This window comes from Heterocephalus glaber, unplaced genomic scaffold (genome assembly GCF_053883595.1).
Source record: "Heterocephalus glaber isolate CG9 unplaced genomic scaffold, H.glaber_assembly_v1.0 deba00001662, whole genome shotgun sequence".
NCBI classification, from domain to species: Eukaryota; Metazoa; Chordata; class Mammalia; order Rodentia; family Bathyergidae; genus Heterocephalus; species Heterocephalus glaber.
In genome coordinates, this window is record NW_028258403.1 from 9,997,501 (window position 1) to 10,020,481 (window position 22,981).

At 39.0% G+C, this 22,981-nt stretch overlaps 1 protein-coding gene across 4 annotated transcripts in view; it reads left to right on the plus strand.

Annotated features, from left to right (window-relative positions):
• The window catches only part of Foxg1 (forkhead box G1), a 24,760-nt gene extending 2,550 nt beyond the window's left edge, over positions 1-22,210 (plus strand). Inside the window, exons 1-5 of one of the 4 annotated variants that reach the window (XM_087197059.1) lie at positions 1-4,294; positions 4,755-4,832; positions 12,220-12,364; positions 14,559-14,679; positions 21,871-22,210. The exon at positions 1-4,294 is cut by the window's left edge and continues 1,469 nt beyond it. In XM_087197059.1, the coding sequence (XP_087053185.1) occupies positions 1-332 (332 nt within the window). In that variant the 3' untranslated portion in view covers positions 333-4,294; positions 4,755-4,832; positions 12,220-12,364; positions 14,559-14,679; positions 21,871-22,210. Of the gene's footprint in view, positions 4,295-4,754; positions 4,833-12,219; positions 12,365-14,558; positions 14,680-21,808 lie in introns of all 4 variants that reach the window. The other 3 variants (XM_087197058.1, XM_087197060.1, XM_087197061.1) reach the window with 3 other exon arrangements.
• The last annotated feature ends 771 nt before the right edge of the window (positions 22,211-22,981 follow it).

Here is a 22,981-nt window from a genome sequence, read left to right on the forward strand (position 1 = left end):
CGGCCGCCGCGCTCGCGGCCTCGGTGCCCTGCGGCCTGTCGGTGCCCTGCTCCGGGACCTACTCCCTCAACCCCTGCTCCGTCAACCTGCTGGCGGGCCAGACCAGTTACTTTTTCCCCCACGTCCCGCACCCGTCAATGACTTCGCAGAGCAGCACGTCCATGAGCGCCCGGGCCGCGTCCTCCTCCACGTCGCCGCAGGCCCCCTCGACCCTGCCCTGTGAGTCTTTAAGACCCTCTTTGCCAAGTTTTACGACGGGACTGTCTGGGGGACTGTCTGATTATTTCACACATCAAAATCAGGGGTCTTCTTCCAACCCATTAATACATTAACATCCCTGGGACCAGACTGTAAGTGAACGTTTTACACACATTTGCATTGTAAATGATAATTAAAAATAAGTCCAGGTATTTTTTATTAAGCCCCCCTCCCGTTTCTGTACGTTTGTTCAGTCTTTAGGGTTGTTTATTATTCTAACAAGGTGTGGAGTGTCAGCGAGGTGCAATGTGGGGAGAATACACTGTAGAATATAAGGTTTGGAAGTCAAAATTATAGTAGAATGTGTATCGAAATAGTGACTGCTTTGCCATTTCATTCAAACCTGACAAGTCTATCTCTAAGAGCCGCCAGATTTCCATGTGTGCAGTATTATAAGTTATCATGGATCTCTCTGGGGGACGCAGACCTTGAGAACAGCCTAAATTATGGGGAGAGTTTTAAAATGTTACACTGTAATTTGTATTTAAGAAGCATTCGTAGTAAAGGTGCCCAAGAAATTATTTTGGCCATCTATTGTTTTGTCCTTTTCTTTAGAGAACTGTTTTTATTTTCTTTTGTTTACTTTTAGACCAAAGATTGGATTCTAGAAAATGCACTTGGTATACTAAGTATTAAAACAAACAAACAAAAAAGGAAAGTCGTTTCAGTTGGCAACACTGCCCATTTAATTGAATCGGAAGGGGACAAAATTAATGATTGCCTTCAGTTTGTGTTGTGTATATTTTGATGTATGTGGTCACTAACAGGTCACTTTTATTTTTTCTAAATGTAGTGAAATGTTAATACCTATTGTACTTATAGGTAAACCTTGCAAATATGTAACCTGTGTTGCGCAAATGCCGCATAAATTTGAGTGATTGTTAATGTTGTCTTAAAATTTCTTGATTGTGATACTGTGGTCATATGCCCGTGTTTGTCACTTACAAAAATGTTTACTATGAACACACAGAAATAAAAAAATAGGCTAAATTCATATATATCTTGATACTTTTGTCTCTTTTATTAAGTAGAGCTAATTTTTAAAAGACCATTCAATTTATAGGGAGTTCAAAGGCTCTTCTGGCCAAACTAAGATTTAAACTGCTCCTCTAATTTGAACTGCTATTCTGAAAATGGAAATAGAATGTTTTTTCCCTTTGTGGACAAATTTTAACAGGAGCAGGCTATTTAATAAACACTAGCTTTAAACAAAGTATAGGCTTTGCAGCTGATATCTTTTAAGTTTTTGTGGATATACAGCAAAAAAAGAGATATTTAATTTTATGTGCATTGCTGTTTATTTTTAAATCAGTTAATAGAATGCTTTTATATACTTTGTTTCAGGTATCTTGTTTATAGCACTTGGCAAATTATAAATAAATATATGTATATGGTTAGATAGTAGTGAATAATGAACACATATGTAATATATAGAGATACACAAAGCCCTTCAGTTCAGGTACAATTTGCGCTATGAATGCTGCAAACATTTTTGTTTAAATATTTGTATTTATACTTTCTAAGTCAGCATTTATTTTTGTGGCTGTTTACCCACAATGGAAGAGTTCTAATAAAGATGTGCTGAAATTGCAATATAGATTTTGCTGAAGTGATCACCTGTTGTAATGACTTGCAGATCAATGTTGATATTAATTTTAAATAATAACCATTTAAAATTCTAGATATTCAGAAGAAGCAACATGCCTCTCTCTCCTTTTATTCCTCATTTTTTACAACATAGAGGTACTTCTTTGATTCTCTTTTAAATGTGTCTGTATAATTTAAAGATTTGTTCCATTTGCTTACACTGAGTCATAATTTTGTTTTACTTTCCAATATGCATATGTATGTATATATATGCATATATATGAAATGAAAGCATTTTTAATCATTTCAGGCAGCCCAAATGCTATAATTCCAAAAAATAATTGGAAAACCTGAGTAAAAGGTTTAGTAACTAATTGGATCCTGTGGTGAGTCTGTAGAGGACAAGTTGTTCATTTGTTACAATTGTATAGTCTGAAATGTGTTCTGCAGTAATGCAATAAGCTGGCTACTTCTTACAATGGGCCCAATGAAAAATAATCCGTCCTTAAGATGTTATCAGCAAGCAGAGAGTTGCTGGGGGTGTGGGGGGGAGAAGCAAGCTGACTAAAGTAGACTTGAAATTGAAATGCAGAGTAGTTAATATTGGAAAATGGGAGTAAGTGGAGAGAGAAGATAGAAGAGAAGAGAGAGAGAGAGTGACTAAAAGAACTGGAATCAAATATATGGGGGGTGAGGAAAAAGTAGATCAAAACAGCTAGTTTAATTATCTTCTTTAAGCAGTCTGAACATGATTTTATTCTCTTATTATGAGGAAACATTCAACAGGGATAAAAGTTTCTTGAAACGTAACAGTTCTTCAGAATGAAGCATAAAAGAAAACTTCACAAATTATTGTGTTAAAACCCATATTTATGGCCTATAAAAAGTAGAGTACATGTGCTGAGGTTAGGCAAAGGAAATCCTCATCACACAGTTGTGATCCAGAATACCTGGAAGAAAGGCTTATGTTTAGGCTGGGAAGAGGTGATGATTTATCGTTTGCTTTTGCTATGGGTTTCTTTTGTGGAATGAGAATGTACTACCACAGAGGAAATATAGTATTTTCACCTACCAAAACTTGAAAAGAAAGTTGAACTCATACTGAGATAAAAGGACATAGATAGAGGAAAAAAATTCCTCCATGAATTTTTTATGGTTATATATTAAATACTTCTTTATTTGTGATTCAAAGTGTTTATTTGGATGTAGAGAAATAGAATTTCAAGGCAAACTTTGTACTTTGAACTCAAGAATAAAATTGGCCTCTTTTCATTCATATAAACTAAGTACTGGAATAGTTATGCCTGGACACATATTCAAATTACATATACAACAGATGTGATTAGGAGTTTAGTTATTAGGCATACTAGACATGAAGAGGGTTGCACAAAGGAAAAACTTGGAAGGCCTTCTAAAGCCTAATGTGAACATTTCATCTACCTTGATATATTCTATAATTCCTCAAGATATCTTTCAAAAAAAGCAAATGACAGTCTGGCCTGACATTTAATATATTTTTGCATCAGATCAATTGTAATGTTGTCTTGTTTGTTGTCACCAGCCTTTGTCATTTAAAATTACCTCATGCCAGAACAATACTTCAAACTTTGTTAAGACTATTTTCTTTTAAACTTATAATTGTTTTTATTGAGATAGTGGTAGCCCTTTTTGAGATTTTTGGAACTGAAAATGATCACAACTTAACACTTGAGATCCCAAATTATATTTATTTACAAGTTTAAAGTGAAATACCCAAATTTGCCTAGTATAAAGTTAATAAAAACTATTAATATATAAAACACTGAGATAATGATGTAGACCTGAACAGTAAGTAATTCTTCCAAACATGTTTCCTCAGTCTGTTGCAAAATTGGAAATAAAATGAACATAAGGTCTAGAACTATCAACATTTAAGACAAATATCCTTATCATCATGGTAGCCTTCATGTGATTTCTATGAGCAATCAAATTGAGAGAGGCAAAAAAAAAAAAAAAAAAAACAAAACCAAAAACGAGTCTTGCAGTGTATTGATTTTAATAAATTGGTAACATTTCACCCAAACAGGTATATAAATCCGATATATTTAGAGCTCTATATAAAAGTGTGGTTTTACAAAGCGTAGTTTCTACACCATTGTTGAAGAATTTGGATGAATGGAAATAATTTGCTTTTGAGAAATTAATTTTATGAATAGCTAAAGGGGCTGGTTGCGTCTGAGACTAAAATTCTGCTGGAGAATTAGGCTAACAAAGGGTGAAGGTGAAGATCATGAGAGGTTTTAGAGCTGGCTGAGACGGGCTGGTTGGGTTGTGTAACTGTGCCTAGAGGGCGGGGTTCCTGTACATTCCTACTTCACCAGATAACCTGCCCCTCAACACCACTCCAGCTTCTGCCAGAAGGATGGGACTCTCCAACGTGAAAATCTGGGCAGCCATTCCAACAAACAGGGTAGGTGAAACTGGAAGTAGAATTCTCTCCTCTTTATGTTTCTACTCAAGGCCAGATCCTAGAGATATGGAAAGAATAGAGGCCATCTAGATTCTCTTTCGTGCCAACACGCATTCCTCCCAAGAGCTACCTACCTGTAAGAGCTAAAAGGCCCCACAGATCTTTCAGTTAGTACTTCATCCTCACGTTTTCCGTGCGCTTTTTAGGAAGGGTTTCTTTTCTTCATCCCTATCATCCGTCTTTCCTCTACTTCCACGACCCCTCCCCCAACGCCAGCCGCCTCTTACTTTCAGACTCCAAAGTGACGCTTTCCGCTCTAGCGGCCAGTTCCTGGGGACCTGGTCTTGATGTCTTAGGCCAAGGGGGCTCGAGGCCATCGAAGATATGATATAGTGTTACATTTTGTGTTTCCCTTTCTCTCTTCCGATTTCTACCTATTTTTTTTTCCCCCTCCGCCCAGGGCTCTGGCCGAGGTTGTTGTCCGCTGGAAGCCGAGAAAAAGCTCTTGAGAATTGGGAGCGCTCATCCTCCGAGATGGGTAAGTGGATGAGGTCTTCGACCCGGGCAGGTTGTGTGGGGAATGAGTCCTACCTACTGCTTTTGAACGCGCTTTAAACGCGACGTGGAATTCCTGCACTTACTAAGTCTGGTTTTCTTGGAAAATGTGCTTAGCGAGTGGGCTACCAACAGACATAGGTGAGAGAATGCATGATTCTTTCACGTTGATAGAAATCCCGGTGGATCCCCAAGTAAAGAAGATGTGGACATGGCAAAGGGGGAGGGAGGGTGAAGAGAAAACAAGACCAAGTTCTTACGGAGAAGGAAGTGGAAGTCTAAAATAGGTCCTAAAGAGCAAAGTGATTCGTTTCGTGGAAATATGATTTCTGAGTCTTAGGGTTTCTGCGAGAAATACAGGACTTTATTAACGTTCACATCCGGAACGATTTGCTCACCCCATTTGAGATAAAGTTCTTTGCTTCAGAGTTAAGAACTTCCCTCTGCAAAATTTTTCTCTTTTCTTTTCTTTTTTCTTTTTCTCCATTTTCACACCGACATCGCCAGTCTCCCTGCGAGCCAGACCCCCGTCCCCAGTGCTGGGCCTGGGTCCGGCGAGGGTCCCTGCGAGATTTAACCGGGCCGCACCAGGTCCAGTGCAGCGCGGGTCGAATTTGGGAGATTTCTCTGAGTCTTCGAAAGACCAGGGAAATGAACACCGTTCTGGGCTTCCTTTTGTCCCTGCTGGGAATATCTCAGTTCCTGGCTTTGGAACTATCAGGCAAATAATTGATTCTTAATGCACACTTAGGAGACGGCGGAGTACGCTCGAGAGGCTGCCCGTCCCAGGGTGGCTGCGAGCGCGCCCCAGGCGCGGGCTGGCTCTGCCGCAGCGAACTCGGGGTCCTTGCTGCGGTGTCCACTTGGCCTTGCCGCGCTTCAGGGGCTTGGAAGTGAAGTCGGGGAGCGGGTGCCACGGCGGGACTGGAAATCGTGCGGCACCAAGCCGGCGGCGTTGTTTTCTTGGGGTTTGGACTGTAGGAGAGAAATTAGGCTGCACGCGGCGGCGGATGCGGAGGACCCGGCTGTCCGGCCCGCGCGGCCACGGTTCCGCCGAGGCCGAGCCCGGAGCTGCGCACGGAGCAGCAACGCGAGGGCGCTCTTGCCCAGGACAAGCGGAGCTCCGCGCTGCAGCTCGCCTTGGCAGCCGCCGGAAAAACCGACTCCAGAACCTAGGCGGGCGCGCGTCTTTACCTTTTTTCTTTCTTCTTAGCCTTCTGTGCTTCCCCGCCCCCTTTTCCCTCTGAAAGTTGTTTCTTTTGTTTACCCGGTGCAGTTTCAGATTCCAGCACTCTTCTGCCAGCTGATAAAACTGTTCTCTTTACCATAGAAATCATGTCTGCGTTCCACTGCCTGGCAATTTCTACCCCATTTTGCTTCCCTGCCCGCGCCTGTGGTCTAAGACTTGGAGTCCCAGGAAAAGAGGTAGCCTAGGGGTACGAACTCCCAGCACCGAGAGGAGCCTGGGTTTGGGGGAGACAAAGGCCGGGGTTCGAGTGGAAGGGTTACCCCTTGCCAGCGGGAAATTCTCTGGCGCTTACTTTCGGCCTTGGAGACTGGAAAGAAAGGAGGACGCGGAATCGAGCTGGGTGCTTCCGACTCCCCTCGACCGCCCTTCCTCCGCCAGTCCAAGCCCTCCTCGCCCGTCCGCCTACAAAGCTGCAGGTCTGAAGAAATCGTGACACTGTGGCGAGAAAGGGTACTGAAAATCATAGCAAATAACCATCGTAGTTAAGGTTGTGAAGGTCTTTCTTGGCCTGTAGTGTAATACATACGGTCCATTCCACGTCTTTTGGCTTTGTGGGAAAGCCGCATGGGAGAAAAGTGACTGGCACTTTGTCGGAGGTTTGGAGACGTAGCTCAGCAGGAAAGGCTGCGGTCCGTTGCCATAAATGTTTGGATATTTATTTTCGGCTTTATTTGAAATTTCCGGCCTCACTAGCACTTCCTGAATTAGAGTCGTGGTCTTCAGTTTTAGTCCCTTTCTTCCTCTCTCCTATTGTGTCATCCTTTGAATCAGTGCGTTTAAGAAGCAAACATAGCTTCATAGGTGGTTTGGATTCTTTTGATCGAAAAGGAAGACTAAAAACTGTAATGGGGTTAGGGAGGGTTGTCTCTCCGTTCTTTCATTTTCTCATTGCTCTGAAATTTAATGACCTGGACATTGTTGTTTGAAGTTAAATTATCTGTTAAATTAGCCTTAAATAATAACTGATGATATTTTCCTTTTGGGTCTGGTTGCCCCTGAATTATTGGCCCTGGATGGGAAAGAAAGGAGTTAAGGAGAATGCTTCGTCATGCAATGTCATAAAGATAACAAAATCAATATTTATATGTAGCAATACTGCATAGAAAAAAGTCACTTTCAAAGTAGCTGAGTTTCCATAAGTAGGAAATTCTCTTAAAGGTTTCTGTTTGAGAAACCTAGACCTAAATATATGTAAATAAACATCTCAGTTGATGAAGAAAGAATCATAAGCAACATCTTCATTATTCTTCAGAACTCAAATACTCAAACTCAACACATACCGTGCCAAATCAATTCTGCTCTCTGGGATATTTTTGAAAAGAAAATTTACATTTTGTAAAATCCGCAACATTGTTTTATATGTGAATTTCCAATCCACTGTATATTTGTCTCTTTGAGTCAGACACTGTTTTGCAGTCCTTATATGAAACAGTTTTGGAATCATGCAGACCCCCCCACACACACACACACCGCTTGTTTCATGATGCTTCCACACTGAGGCATAGGTGAGAGAGCTTTCATGGTAGATCGAGGAAATGACATCTTTCTCATTTATCTTAACAAAAGGCCCAAAGAATCTTTAAATCAAAAGGTACTACAGTAGTTGAGGAAAAATTCTTTTAAAATAATGAACACTATTGTATTTTTCCTATTAAAATATGCTGAATGAGTAATTAGAGGCTGACATGAAGGTTGAAAAATTCCAAGCAAGAATAAAGTGGTAATTTTATTATTTGATTCTTTAAAGTTTCTATAATTAATGATGTAGTTTCAAAGGTTAGCAAAGCTTTCTTTAAAAAATAAGTACTCCTCCCATCCCATCCAAAAAAAAAAAAAAACCCTAGAAAACAATAAAGTAGAATCATGTGAGACTGGCAGGAGATATTGTTTATTTATTTGTCTATTTTTTCCAGTAGTGGTAGTATTAGTGGAGTTGAAAAATATACTTTAATTATACATTGCAAGCTCTGATTGCAGGTTGGAAGACCAAAATCGATCATTCCTACATCAATAATGTTGTCTATTACTACATTGATTTGTGTTTATTTATGCAAAGGCTTTTAGTTATTTACTTACATATTTCAGCATCTGCCTCTTGATTATTATCGCAGGTTGGTTTTAATGAAGGAGCTTATATAGGAAGCGAGACACACTTGACAGATCCATTTTAAGTAAACCTGATAGTGAATTATAGCAACCCTACAAGTTTACAAAATTACTTATTCATACTTGCTTTTCAGCAATTAGGAAACGGTTTCTGATTAAAATCTCTTGCTGCTTGAAAACCCCCATTCTTTTCTTTCTACATTGTATTTATGTATTTCAATTAAATAGCAAACCATGTTTTTTTTGTTAGATGTAATAGAATGAAACTGATGAAACTTATCTTTCTCAGTTGGGATAACTAGGTTACTCTCATAACAGTAAGCAACCATTGGGTTTGCTAAGGCTGCTGATGAAAAATCAAGGAGCAATCATTTATATATAGATATGAGGTATTTGTTTTAAAACACCTGTTAACTCTAAACTATACCATGGTACTTAGGCTGAACAAGACATTCTGGAGTGTTTGAGCATTATTAAGTGCATGAATGCACTCATATATTAGTGTATAGATGCAATCATATCTTACAAAGATAGGTATCTCTCTTCAACTAATGCCTCATATGAATATTATGTGCCAGGACTCATTCAAACAAATAGGAAAACCAAAGACCATACAGTGTACCCTGTATAACAACAGGGCAATAGTGGAAGATTGATACCCACTCATGCTTCTGCTTCCCTTACTGCCATTCCAAAAAATTGACAGATTACTTGAAAATTGAAAACAAACAGACAAACAAATAAACAAAAACCAGTAACTTATCTAGAACTACTTAATCCTCTCTGTATTGGACTTTTCTCAAATTCTTCCATGTTAGTACTTTGGAATACAAGTATCAAATATTGTATGTTTCAAGATCCTATTCATTGTTTCCTGACGCCCCTCCCCCCTCCAGTTGTTGCAAGAAATATAGAAAGAAACTTAACTAAATTCTTTTTGAGTACGAAAGGATCTAAATTCTTTTTGAGAAAGGAGATGGAAAAGTAATTAATCTCCTCACCCTGTAAGAGTTTTTCTGAAACTAATCATTGTTAGCGTCCTGGCTGTGAGCTGTGAGAGGTGAGGTTTCAGGTCCAAGGCTGGGGGCAGAAAGAAGGTGGGCGATTCGAGACCTGGGACCTAAAGTTTTGCAAGAAGTTGAAAGGAGGAACAGAGGGAGAGTTTCCAGTTGCCTTTATTTGTTTTATTTTTCCATGCTGTGTCAAGTGCTTACGTTCACTTAGGGAGATGGCCCCTATAGGACCAAGCACTCTTGGCATTCTGTGGAGATGGAGATTCCAGAGCATAGCATGGACAGGACTCGAGGCACAGAGCACACACCCACCCGTCCTCCTCTTTCTAAGCACCCACCAGCTCGTCCTCACGTGCGCCAGAGTAGTGGACAGTGTTGATTTGAATTGCTCGCCCTCGCTCCAAGCCCTTCCTGTGAATGAACCCGAAAACACTCGACAGGTCGTGAATAATCGTTTTAATGAGTGTGCAAAGCGTGCGACGGGGTGCACCGAGCTGTCGGGTTAAACAAACAACTTGTACCCAGACCAAATGCGATTGTTAAAGTGCAAAGTGATGTCAGTACCATTTCCATTGCCTTTCGAAAATCCACAGATCTGACACGCGGGAGTCCAATTTTCCCCATTAAAGAAAAATAACAATATTTTTCAACCGTGTGTGTGATCTTCTTTAATATTAGTGTGAGCCAAACAAAACCCCATTTGGGAACCAGAGAATTAGTCCTGTCTGTCTCAAAAAAGAAATAAAAAAGATAAACATGAGGAAGAAATCATAAAAAATATAAAAGTCTGAGGAACAATTTCTTTTTGATAATTAGCACATCATTGATGATCAATATGGTGAAAAAACTACCATTATCTATGTGTTTATAGCTCACTAGTGGCAAATATCTAGCTATGTATAGCTAAACAACTGGCTTAGTTATTTAGTCTTGTACTAGGGCCAAATCTGTAGATCTCTAGGACATTTTTTTTGGAAAATTAATTCAAATATTTAATGTTTATATGTTAGCCTGCAAGGGAATGAAGGGATAAATCAGCCCCACATTTACGCTTTCAAGGCAAACAGTTTAGGGGAAAGTAATGAGAAAGGAACCCTGATGGGCCACCATCTAAAATGATAGCAAAAACTGTAAGTGAGCTTTCCAGGAATCACATCCTATCCCTTTTTTGGACAATTCCACTGGAAGAAAATTTTATCCCATTGTGTAAAAATATCTAGTTGAAATAAGTCACATGTGCTTCCACCTTTGTTCATTCATTTATCTTTTTTACAATTCCAAACATTAAACATAAAGAACAAGAAAGTAAAGCTTCAAAAGATAAGAAAAGCACACCTTTGACTAGTAAAATAATGTGGAGGAAAGAAGTGTGTCAAACGTTTCCCCTGTCAGCACCTTAATACAGTCCCATATCAAACAAAATAGCAACAATGTTTAGAAATCAATGTATTAATACCACATATCCAGCTTCTTCAACTCAATAGCACCATAGCCAGACTAAGTTTGGTATTTTTATTAGAATAAATTGATACAGTTTCTTTATCAAGGACAGAAAATATATAATGTCTTACACTTTGCAAGATTATTTGTCCTCTTAAAATTGTAGTTAGTTTGAAGGCACAAAATGTAGGGTTACAGTACAACTGAATATGGAAGCTCAACATTTGCTCACCTGACTCCTATTGGGCATATTGTTATTAACATATCTTATATGGCTGTCTTTCTAACCATTTATTTCACTCATGAATATATCTACATATAACCAATCACAGTTAAGTGAATTAATTCACCTAAAACATACAGCTGAGTTGTTTGATAGAGTAAACAATTCCTTATGGAAGTCATTGTATTGTTATTATGTTTGTGTCATTATGGTCCCAATTGGATAAAATAGAAGATATAGAAACTCTGTCTCCATTATCAAAATTTGGAAAAGACAACCAGGGGTCCAGGGCAATGTTTTTGTTGATTTTGACTGTTACCTAGTGGATGTTTGTATCAGAATATCAATCGACAACAACCTTTATTTTCTAGGATATTTGACGAAACGATGATGATTATTAAAAACTAGAAACATGAATTCTGTAATTATTTTAAATATTTCCAGGCATAAAACAGTCTGTAATTATTACCTAAACAGATTTCCTCTCTGTGGGCTGATTTGAAGGATTTAAGGAATCACTGAAAGAGCTGCATCCATTTCTGTTTTAGATGCACAAACAGCAAAGCTGAGGGTGCCTCTGTTTTTGTGTGTATATATGTAGTTAAAGAACTACACTATCAAAACATTAATTATATTTGAAAGAGAGCAGAGAGCTTGTTGTGGAGAGAATTGCATTATTGAATTTATATTCCATGAAATCTGTCTGAGAGAGATGAAATTGTATACCTGTCTTACGTGATGCAACCTTTTCAGAGAGGTGCCTAACAAGAGTAAAGAAATGAAGGAGGCCGGCTTGGAGGGGAGTGATCTTAGATGCTAGGCTAGTCTGGAGCACAGGGAATCCATGTGAAAATGCAAATAACATGAAAAGCTCGCACAAGATCTTTGTTCACTGTCAACAGAAACAAATGGATTTTTTCCCTCTCTACCAAGCAAATCACAGTGTGTTCGTAGCTGAATTTGGGGGAGGGAGAGTGATTGAGACACTAAAAAAAAAATTCAGTTATCATATTTTTGATCCCAAGTCCATTTTATTTTATAGCTGCCAAATTTTATATACAACATTTAGATTCTCTTCCTCTAAAATATTCCATCAGTATGAATCATCCCTGATCATTTCTAGTTTTTGGCTTAATTACTAGTTTTCAGCTTTAAATTACCAATAAACTAATTAATCTGACTAATCTTCCTAAACTTCTGTTGAATAGTATAATAGCTGCAGCAACAACAAAAATAAAATAACAAAAACTGCATCAATGATGACAGAATTAAACTGTTAATAATAATAATGCAAGTAATGATAGCATGAACAATCTTAAAATATTTCTCTGGCCAACAGGATGAAGACGGAGTTCACTTCAGTCTGAAATTTGTTTCCTGGAGGCAGTAGAGCATTCCTCTGATTTCTTGTTTCACTGATTTAATGGATGATCCCTTCCAGCCCAATTCAAGTTTCCAAATACAGACTCCATTGGTCTAATATGGTAGGTCTTTTTACTGGCACTGGGTACTTTTGTACCCGATCCCCTTCTTTGTGATGGACGTGTTCCCCTGAAGATGTCATTCCCAAAGAAATGAACCTGGGAAGGAAACTGGAAAAATAGTAACGTGTGAAAGAATTATTGTGTGGAGGGAGGGGGTGCCTTCTGGCTGGAGCTCTTTTGGTGCATAGGCCAGTTATAACTGGAAAGCGTTCACAAAGCTGAGCAGGATGAAGAGGACAGAGTTACTGAGGTTCCAGTGAGTCCAAAGAGATCCCTGATCTTGACTAACCTAGCCCACAGGAGAAGACACAAAAATCAGGGATTAGGATCCCCAGGATAACTCTTTTGACTCCTGTAGGGGTGGGGTGATGGTGGTGGTGTGTGTGTGTGTGTAAAGAAGACAATGAAGTGAAGAGAGTAGAATTAGAGGAGGGAGAATGGTATAAAGATATCAGTAAGCAGTAGTGGTCTAGCAAGCAAGGCAAAGTTCATGTCTTCAAGAAAAGTAAGAGATGCTTTCCTGAATTGTAAGCCTGCCAAGAATTATTATTCTAGGTGAAAGAACAGCCACTACTTCCTGGGACTGGACTGGAAAGAATCTGTCAGTGAGTCTGTATCTGCAATAACCCAACTTTCTTCTCACCCAATGTTCTTCCCATCTCCTGAAACCCCGCCCCCTGTATTTCTTCTCCCTCCCCCAAAGGAAAAGTAATGAAATTAAAAGAAGGGGTGGGAGGGAATTAGACTCAATATTTATCAGACAAATGTAAGAGTTGGCATAGGTCGTTTGATAATTGCCATCATTCATGAGACTGAAAAGAAATCTGGTTAGGAAAGGAAGCGAAGTTATGGGACAGGAGATCAGAGACATGGTAGTCCAGTTGCTTAGGCCAAATGGAGAAGAATCTTAGCAAGAGAACAGTTTTGGATGCAGGGAGGATAGCCATTGAATATAATTTTTTCCTTCTCTTTTTTCTATACATCAGTGTGGTCCTGAAAATGTATGAGAAAGCACAATCTGCAGATCTTAAAAATTACAAAAAGAAAAGCATATATCAATGGTCAATTTGTTCTTTAGAACACTTTCTAAAAAAACTATCATCTCCAAACTTACGAGTACACACAGTTCATACCATGAAACCAGAGGGTAGCTGAAGGAAGAAAGGGAGAGGAAACAAGGCATGCAGCTTCCCTGATTTACTGCCATTGCATCTTTTCTCCTGTCAGGGCAGGGATCCTGAACATTCCTATTTATTCTTACAAAGTTTGAAAAACTCCAGTTCATGAAAATATTAGTTTACTAAGGATTAGCAAAAAAAAAAGAGCTTTTATTTCTGAGAATAAATTCACTGAAGTGATGTTTAGTCTTAACTGGCTTTTCTCAGTCCACAAACACTAGGCTTTCTCTTTGGGGGCAGGGTTAAGAATGCTTACCAAATTCACTCAACCTTCTCCCAAGTATAGTTCAGAAATTAAACTGGAGCTTTCCACATACAATGTAAAGCAATGTAATTGAATTTAAATAGTATTTTAGAGAGATATTAAAATTTGCTGGGATTTTTTCCTTATTTGTTTGAATTGTTCTTTTGATTAAGAAGCACACTACCATTTTCCATAGGAAAATTAGAAGAATTCATCATTGCCAGTAAAAGTGACCCTCCTTCCGTTACATGCACTGTTGAATTTATTTTCTAACAATTTGATTTTAACTGTGTATGAATGAAAATTTCTTGATCAATAGAGAGATGTATGGGGCCAAAATGTGTATGCCTAAAAGAAACTAAGTTTCATATGCTCGTAATGGGGGTATTTGGTGGACAGTAAAGCAACAAGGAAAGCAGTTATTTCACAAAGTAGTGAGTCATGCAGACACTCATGTGCATGCAGTTTTCCCCCATTTAACAAAATTAATAGGCTCCCATAGCCCAATATCTTAATAAATCTTTAGCCAATGTAAACTAGATATGTAAATGCTTATGCATACATAGTATATACACTATGTTGCATATGGTTCAAATATTGTACTTATTTTTGCAGAAACAAAAAGCTAAACAAATACAGTATTAGCATTTCTTTCTTTGTAATCATAAAGCAAAATTTATTTGTAATCTGTAAGTAGTAGAGGAAAGCCAGAGTCACTATACTCTGTATAGATTGCATTACAAAGCAAATATAGATTTTCTTTCTGTATTAGGATGTGCAAGAGTATGGAATTCAGGGTTGAATGGAATTAAGATCTATATACATTTTCACCAAGCCAAGATAAAGGAATTTCATTCTTTAAACATTCACATTCTACTATAAAAACAGGAGAGGTAAGTCCAAGTCAAGATATGACACTGGGAATGTTTTCAAATGATGGTCACTAATATTCTTTTCAACAAAGAATTTTTCATGGCAGATAGAATCAGATCTGATATACAATTGGCAAAGCAAAATATTTTAGTAATGGGCTGGGGAGGGGTAATGAATTGGCACTTTGAATATTTGTGAAGAATAATATTTTTTTTGAATAGACCTGTGTGATGATCTCTTATGCTTCTTAAAAAGAAGGGGAATTGGAGCTGTATATATCCAAGTGTTTTAGCTATCACTAATGGTGAAAGGATATAATCTGAGTAGGAAAGGTTTTTATAATCCGAGAAGATGTACAAAAGTGTCTTGGTGCTACCAAGTTTATTCTCCTTTATATATGCATTCCCAAAACACATTTGCTACTAGGCTCTCATTTTCAGTTCAGGCTTCACATAGAGCAGCCAGCTTGCAGTAAAGGTGGTTCAGTGTAGCGATCCAGTTTTAAAAGTAAAATAATTGACACCAAAAATAAAGTTATACTCTTATGAACGAGATTCTCATTGGCAGACAAAGATTGGGGGGGGCTCCAAAATAGGGTGGTGGGGGGAAACAATACTCTTTAGGTGAGTTTTGGGAAGATGCTAACATGCTGTTGAGAGATTGGGATTAATCGAGCAGTTTAAATACAAATCTGCCGGAAATCATGCTCTGTGGGAATGAAAATGAAGGAATTTATGCATATTCTAATTTTCCCTCTTTGGCTGCTATTTTAGAGGAAGAGCCTTCTTTTGCTGATGGTAGGCTTTTTTGTTCTGCACAGGAAATGTGTAAATGAACACAATTTTTTCCCCCCTTTTCCATTTCTCTCCTCCATTCCCTCCTCCCCCTGTGAAGAATCCTGAACTGTTGGGTACTTAGTTCTGCAGCCTGGGCTTCCGGGGCTTCTCCCAAGTCTAGGGTGGTAAAGAGGGCAGGCCTCCAGGACAGGGGAATTAGGACTCCTCTGAATCACCAGCCTTTTGCAAAGTAATGTAGAGTTGGTGTTCCAACCGCGGACACCCAAAAGGGCCGAGGATGAGGAGTCCTAAATCGGACACGGTGAGAAATCACCTGAGAAGTCATTTCCCCTTACAAGGGAATTCTCAGTTGGCCTGGGCTGAGGACAGTTTAAAAGCGATTTTATAAACCGTGAGTGAAGATCCGCTGACCCTTAGCGCCAAGTCAAAACACTTCCCCTCCCCAGCCTTCGGGAGCGGGAGTGGGGAGAGGCGAGTAAGGACGGTGACTGAATTCTACTAAGACCAGCGAGACTCTCCAGCTCTGCTCGGAGACACCTAGCGCTGGGGTCGTTCCGGGCTTTGTGGGTTACCTAGGGCTCCGCCCCCCGAGATGTGCTAGTAAAGTGTGTGGGATGGAGAGGTGGGCAGAGAAGACTCTGCGGGGAGAGGAAGGGAGAGCGAGCAACGGGCCGCAGGAGGAGAGAGAGGCGCTCCTTCCTCTGGCCGCGTCGGCGGGGCCGGCTTCAAGATTCACAATTAGGCCGGGGCGGGGCGAGGGCAGCCTCCGACAGACTGCAGTTTCTGTCTTCTTTTCTACACCCGCGATGGGGGAAGAACGGAGACAACACCAGTGCTAACAATTTAGTTTGCAAAGAGCCTCGTGGCCGGTGCCGCCCTGGCTGGGCTTGGGCTGGGAGCAGAGCTGGTCCTCGCGGTCCCCGCGCAGCCCCGCCTTCGTGGAAGGGGCCCGGAGACAGCGCCTGCTCCCCGCGCGCTCCCGGGCCCAGGTGAGGCGAGGCGAGGCCCAGGGCCCGCGGTCCGAGGCCCGGGGTCCACACCCGGGCCGCCCGCACCCGCTCCTGCACGCGCCGACCCTGCCCTGCAGACCGCACGGCCCGCCGAGTTGTTCCTCTTCGGGAAAACTGGAAGATCCCTATTTTTCTCAGTTTAAAAAAAAAAAAAATTAGTACACGTTTGCAGTACACAATGATCATATTCATATTGGGGAGTTGGCACCAGTACAGAGCACATCGTAATTCTTTTCCCTTCCCTTTCTCCTCCCTCCCTCCCTTCATCTCTGGATTCTTCTCCCATTTGCAAAAAAGATCTAGCTCCCTGTTTCCTATTGTCTAGCTTTTATTTTGCTCTTTGAATTATTTCTGCATTGGGTTTCTCTTATTTTCCAAAAACTCCGCTGTAGTGGGGTGCGGCCTCCTGGTGGGGGACACAGCTGAGAGGGCCCCTGGGGTCTGGGTTCGAAGTAACACTCCGCCTGGGGACAGGCCTCCCTCCGCATTCCCGCCCTGCACTTCTGGTCCTCCTCCCCGGTGCGCCGTGGTCCTACACTGGGCGCCCGGTGCTCCCCGGGACAGTTCCACACAGTCACGTGGACCGGGGCTAGCGTGGCAGCTCTCTCCTGCATCTTCCGGGTGGCTGTCGGGCTGCTGGGTCTTCACTTGTTCTCGCCACTTCTCTTTAATTGGGTTTTCTTTTATGTCTTCACTTCTCTATATTTGAGGCTGAAGGGGGTCAGAGGTGGAGAACGGACTCAGAAAACAGGGTGTTTTTTTGGGTTTTTTTTTGGTTTTTTTGGGTCTTTTTAGATGCGCCTCTTCTGGCACAAATTCATGCCAGGCGCTGAGCCATAAGTCTCTTTCCCCCAGGGCCTAGGCCCATGTCTATCCTTTACAAACGTCCATAAATGTGGAAACGACTCGGGTATCAAGGCTGTCCCATGGGCACGTGGCGCTTAGGGTTAGCGGGTATCCTCAAATCAACTGAGTTTGCTGGCATTTTATTGAATTCATTTGAGAAGTTGATAAATAAATGCTTTTGTTTTTACAGGCACTTTGGTGGTACTTATTTAGAGACTTCCCAAATGGGTGAGAAAGGTCCCTAAGTATTGTTGAAAATATTTTCTTGAACTTTTTGATATATGTGTGAGGTGAAATGCGAGTGAATTTTAGGATTTGAGAATTAACTTTTCCTTTACATTTTGCTTTCTTTTAAAAGCATTTTACTTTCCCTGGTAAAAGGTCAAGGCCATATGGAACGAAATTAATCTCCTGTAACCAATTCGAAGCAAAAACTAAAAAAATTACTTTTTTGCTTTTCGGGAGCTATGTTATAATTTAACCCTTGCCCACGACAATCTACTTCTATGTTGTCCTCTGCACCACTCAGCAGTTTTTATTCTTTATAATAACTTATGTTTTTATACGCCATATGAACTTTTTGTAACCAGGAGAGAAATTTTAGGGGGGTGAAATTTTAAGGCAGATTTCTGTCCCTCCATACATATTAAATGCATATTCTACTTAGCCCCACTTGGTTAGCTCATGGACTATTCCCTGCAGCATTTTGTACCCCGGTTTCATTGATTCATGTGAAATAGTGAAATCATATAACCAATGAGCTAATGACCATGAAAGTAATTTGAAATGTTATAATTGCTAATCAAATGTAAAGCATATTTATTAGCATCATTATTAAAAGGTGCCAGAGGGATACAAATAAAGCCTATTCCTCTCCTCTGGGAACTTACAATCTAGTTGGGCATCAATAATGAAATGTAAATTGATAGAAGCAGGTCCTAAGCAATGCTCAGTGTCTGGCATATTGGAAACATTCAGTAGATGATTGCCTCACATTAATTTACAGTCATGTCTCACTCTTTTAACAAAAATATAATACTAGTAAGTAAAGAAGGCTTAATTAGGAACACTTTCATGGAAGAAATGAATTTGTCCTTTACATGTCACATATGAAGATTGGAATGTGAAAGTTGTTCGTGTGCAAGGGGTAAAGATGGAGAAAGTGGAGGGTGAAAAAGATATTTGATGAGTGGGAATTTGGTGACAATTTCTAGGAAACCTTAGACCATGCATAGGAGTTTGTGTTTGATAGAAATGGTGACAGAAAGCTATGGTCCTCCTATGAGTCCAGAATGGCATGATTAAAATGGGAATTAGTTTTTTAAATGATTCTGGCTAGCTACCGAGGATAGGGAAAATTGAAGGAGAAAGAATAGGAGAAAAGATTTCAGTGCAGTTCTGAATGCGGTGCTGTTAGAGAGCAGCTGTATTTAAAGTCATCATCGGGTCCCTTTACACAATTTGTACACAGTGCAAATTACATTGAAATGATGAAATCAGGAAAAAGTGTTGGAAGAACAAGAGCCACAACAGCACTGGACTAGGGTTTACCCCTTATTCTTCTTTATTGATAGTGATAGGGGATGTCAGATATTGACAGCTGGTGACTAACTTTAAGATGTCTCCGTGACCAGTCTAAGATTTTTTTTTTTTTGCACTTAGTACTTCTACTCATAATAACTTGTGGTGGTTTTCAACTGGGGATAATTTTCCTCTTCCAACCCAACCTTTTTGGACAATATATGCAAAAATTTCTAGCTATAGCAAGTGTTGGACTACTATCGCCATCCAGTAGGTAGAAGTTGGGGATACTGCTGAACACCTTATAATTCACAGGCTAGCGCCGCACCTTCAAATTACCCTGTCCAAAATGTCAATAGTGTTGAGGTTGAAATCCCTTCAGTTATGAGAGTGAAGTATGATCTCTAACTCTGGAGAGCTACACTATGAGTCAACTATTGATGTAATTTCTATTACATCAATAATTTAAATTGAAAAAATTGTTTTGCTTAATGATTCAAATATAACATTAAAAATTATTAGCCTGGGGCCATGGGAACAGGAAAAATCAGAAGGATACCTATTTGGATGTTCTGCTTCTTAAAAAGTGGAATTAGAAATCATCCTTTAGGATTTGTCAACTAAATGTTATTTATTAAATTAATAAAATGTGCCTTTGGAGTTGCTTAGCAACTTATGGAAAGCTTTCTAAAAGTTCATTTGTTTGTTTAAAACCAGGGTAGGTTTCACATTATTAGCTACATTACATAAATCAACAAAGAAATATACACTGAAAATGGAATAAGAGGTTTCAACACATTTTCTGCTCCTGTGTCTGGCAATTAAAACATCCTAATTGTCTGGTAGAATTGAATCAAGTATTTGACAAACATTATTTATGTATGAAACTTCAACATAATATTGAGTACGTAAGAGAATCAAAGGGGAAAAATTAAGCAGGTTTGTCATAAAGTATATGTTTATCTTAACCTTTCTTCTTCAAAAATTTTACCTACTAAGTACTTTTATCAGACACTAATTATACTCTTTCTGAAAAGAATTTCTCCAACACCCTTCAGTGCCTACACCCTTTAATCATATCTCATTACATCTACCTAATCCATATCTCTTTCACATTGCCAGGGCTCATTAACAGTTTTAAAAGCCAATCTTGGACATTATCATTCCTTGTAATCGAAATGAAAATAATGCCAGTAATATTCTGTTTCTAAAATGTAATGGATGATTTAAATTTTGTTCTAAAGCCATTTTTCCTTAAATGTTAGTGAGAAATTAACTTTCAAACATGCATTAAGCAAGCAGGACTGGTGGGATGTTTCTGAAACCCCCGAAGCACCTTCTCAAAGAAGTTATTTTTACAAGCTGTTTTACCAGTGGATCATCAGTCACTTTGAAGGGAAGTGATCCTTGATTAAGAGTTGGCTAATACTGTGCTTCCACAGATGTGTGGCAGAGATACAGGTGCTACCTACTAAACAGCATAGATAATTTTTAGCATGTTTTTCACATAGAAAAATGTAAAAGGAATGGGTCCTCACCTTTGGGTATTACCTCACTGGATTATTATAGACAAAACAAGCCAAACGTCCCAGTCCCACTCAAATAATGAACTATATAGTTACCATATTTTCCATAGCTTTAAAGAAAAAGATGGTAAGTTTGATTCGTACTTTATTTGTTTTGATTTATTTTTTGTTTTTAGAAGACAAAATTCCTATCAAATTTGCAGTAACAACTCAGGATTACAACTTCTTAGGTCTTGAAAGTCAAATTCTGTCTCTCAGAGCACACAGGACTTTGTCTAAGTATTGTCTGAAATGGAAGCTTCCCTCACTATAGTAACCCAAGTTTATGACTATTTCTTGAACTCAATTGTTTTTTTTAAGAGGAGGTCCTAAGCAAAGTTTAATGGTTCATTTACTATTAGCCCCAACTATTAAGATACTATTTTAAAGAAAAACACTAACCAAGAGTCATTGTCCAAAAGTGCAGCTTTTGGACCAGTAAGCACCCTGAGCTGTCATTCAGAAGTAGTGAAGACATAATGAAGTTTTCATTCCTCTTTAATTTTTATCCATACAACAGTTCTGTTAGATAGGAATTATCTCTTATTATGGGTGTTTTATTAAATTTGTCTTCAGTTTTTCTTTGGAATATATGTATTTTTCTTTTAGAGTTTTATATTTATTTTGTGCTCCTCCATTAATATGCTTCAATTTATTGTTGATTATTGGAAATTCTTATTAAGCAAAATTAAATAGCACCATATGCTAATTGATACGTTTGGTTTGGTGTGTCTTATCATTTACAGTTGCACAATTGCTAGGAATTGAATAGAGTAGGATTGTTAAAGATACGTACCATAGTTTTTCTCCAAATCACTCTTTTGGCATTTTTTCTTTTTAAATTCTTTTAATTTCTTTAATCAACAGCTTTGGCAAAGAGTAACTGTACATATGCTGAAGTATACACAACAAGTTGTTCATATGTTTTCTTTATTTTGCTTTTCTTTTTGTGATGTTGGTGACTAAATGCCAGAAACATTAAGCCATATACATCCTTAGCCCTTTTTATTTCATTTTGAGACACAGTCTTGCCAGATTGCCCAGGCTGGCCTCAAACTTTCGATCCTCTTACCTCATTCTCCCACGAAGCTAGAATTACAGTTAGCTGTGGTCCACCACACTTGGCTCTCCTGGATCATATGTGGTTGGTTTGTTTTTTATTTTCTTTTACTTAAGTAGTTTGAATATTCTTACCAACATTTTACAGTGACATCAAATATCGCATATTTTAATGGAATTTCTGTCATTTATTATCAGTTAAATTAATTCTACTAATAAAACCCCAAATTTCGTAAAGTTAGCAACGTAGCAAAATACCACAATTTAAAATATTATAAATGTATTATTAATGCATTTTAAAGTTGCTTTTATAATCTTATTTTTATCTTCATGTCTCCTTTCTCTTATTAGGAAAAGTCACCTTTCCCTATTGGTCATCTGTTTTCTTCTTCTCTTTGTGTTGCTATTTTCAGAGGTTTACTCATTGATCAGTACAGTGAAGGTTGACATGAACATCCACTTTGCATCAAAGGATATCCACGAATTGGTGTGCTGATGGCAAACAGAAGTTTCCAAGCAAGATGGAACCTGGGAGGAACAATACTCCCCCAGTGCTCATGATGTGTCTCCAGAAAAAATTGTTTAACCATTCTTTAAAAGAAAATTCTTCCCCCTACAGTATCTTCCAGACTCTAAACTACAGTATAAGTTCACAGGTTCACTCAGATCACTTCCATGTCTGAGTTCTTGGTCATCTTCCCACACTTTGGCTCCACAGATAAAAAATAAATAATAATAAAGGAATAACTTTTTTGTTTTTGCCTCAGTAAATCATTTTAGTGTTGAAACACCCTGGTGGATTAATTAGGCTTATTCTTACATTTCCTACCCCCAAGCACTTGTGCAGTGTTCCTGTTGGCACTGGCCTCATTGGAAAGAGGAACACTTGCACTGCAGGCCTGGATGTTGCTCTTGAAGCCTATGATTCTGTGGTAGCATAAATCTAGAAAAAGCTTAGTTTTTTTTTCAATTGATGGGGCATAAGAGGAAACACAGAACCATCTCTCCCTTACATTTTATGCCAGCTTTCATTTATTCTGGGCCATACCTCTTTCCAGAGCAATGTTTCTTGCTTAGTATGAGATTTGGTACCATTATAAAGAGACATAGTACCTCTTGTAGGAGTTTAGAGAGTTTTATCCATGGAATCAGATGTGTCTCAAGATGATTAACTGAATCCTGTGAATATGCTGCCTCTAGCTCACTGCAAACAACTGCTATTTTTTATCCTTGGTCATTTCTCATAACAGGGAGGATTTTCAGTGTACATTATCTTATCCTGGAATTAATTGTTTCAGTTTTCATTGGTTGTTTTGGATTGTAATGAGAACAGTAGCAGCAAGAAATCTGAAAGAAAGTGCTTTTGTTTGTTAAACTTCAAGATCAATGCAAAGTAGATATGCACAAACATGTGCAAAGTTATATAAAAGAACAGATCAATTTCTCTGCAACAACATTTGACTTAAACTAACTGAAGGCATTAGCATATCCACAGAAAAATATTAGTCATAAACGCAGATAAAG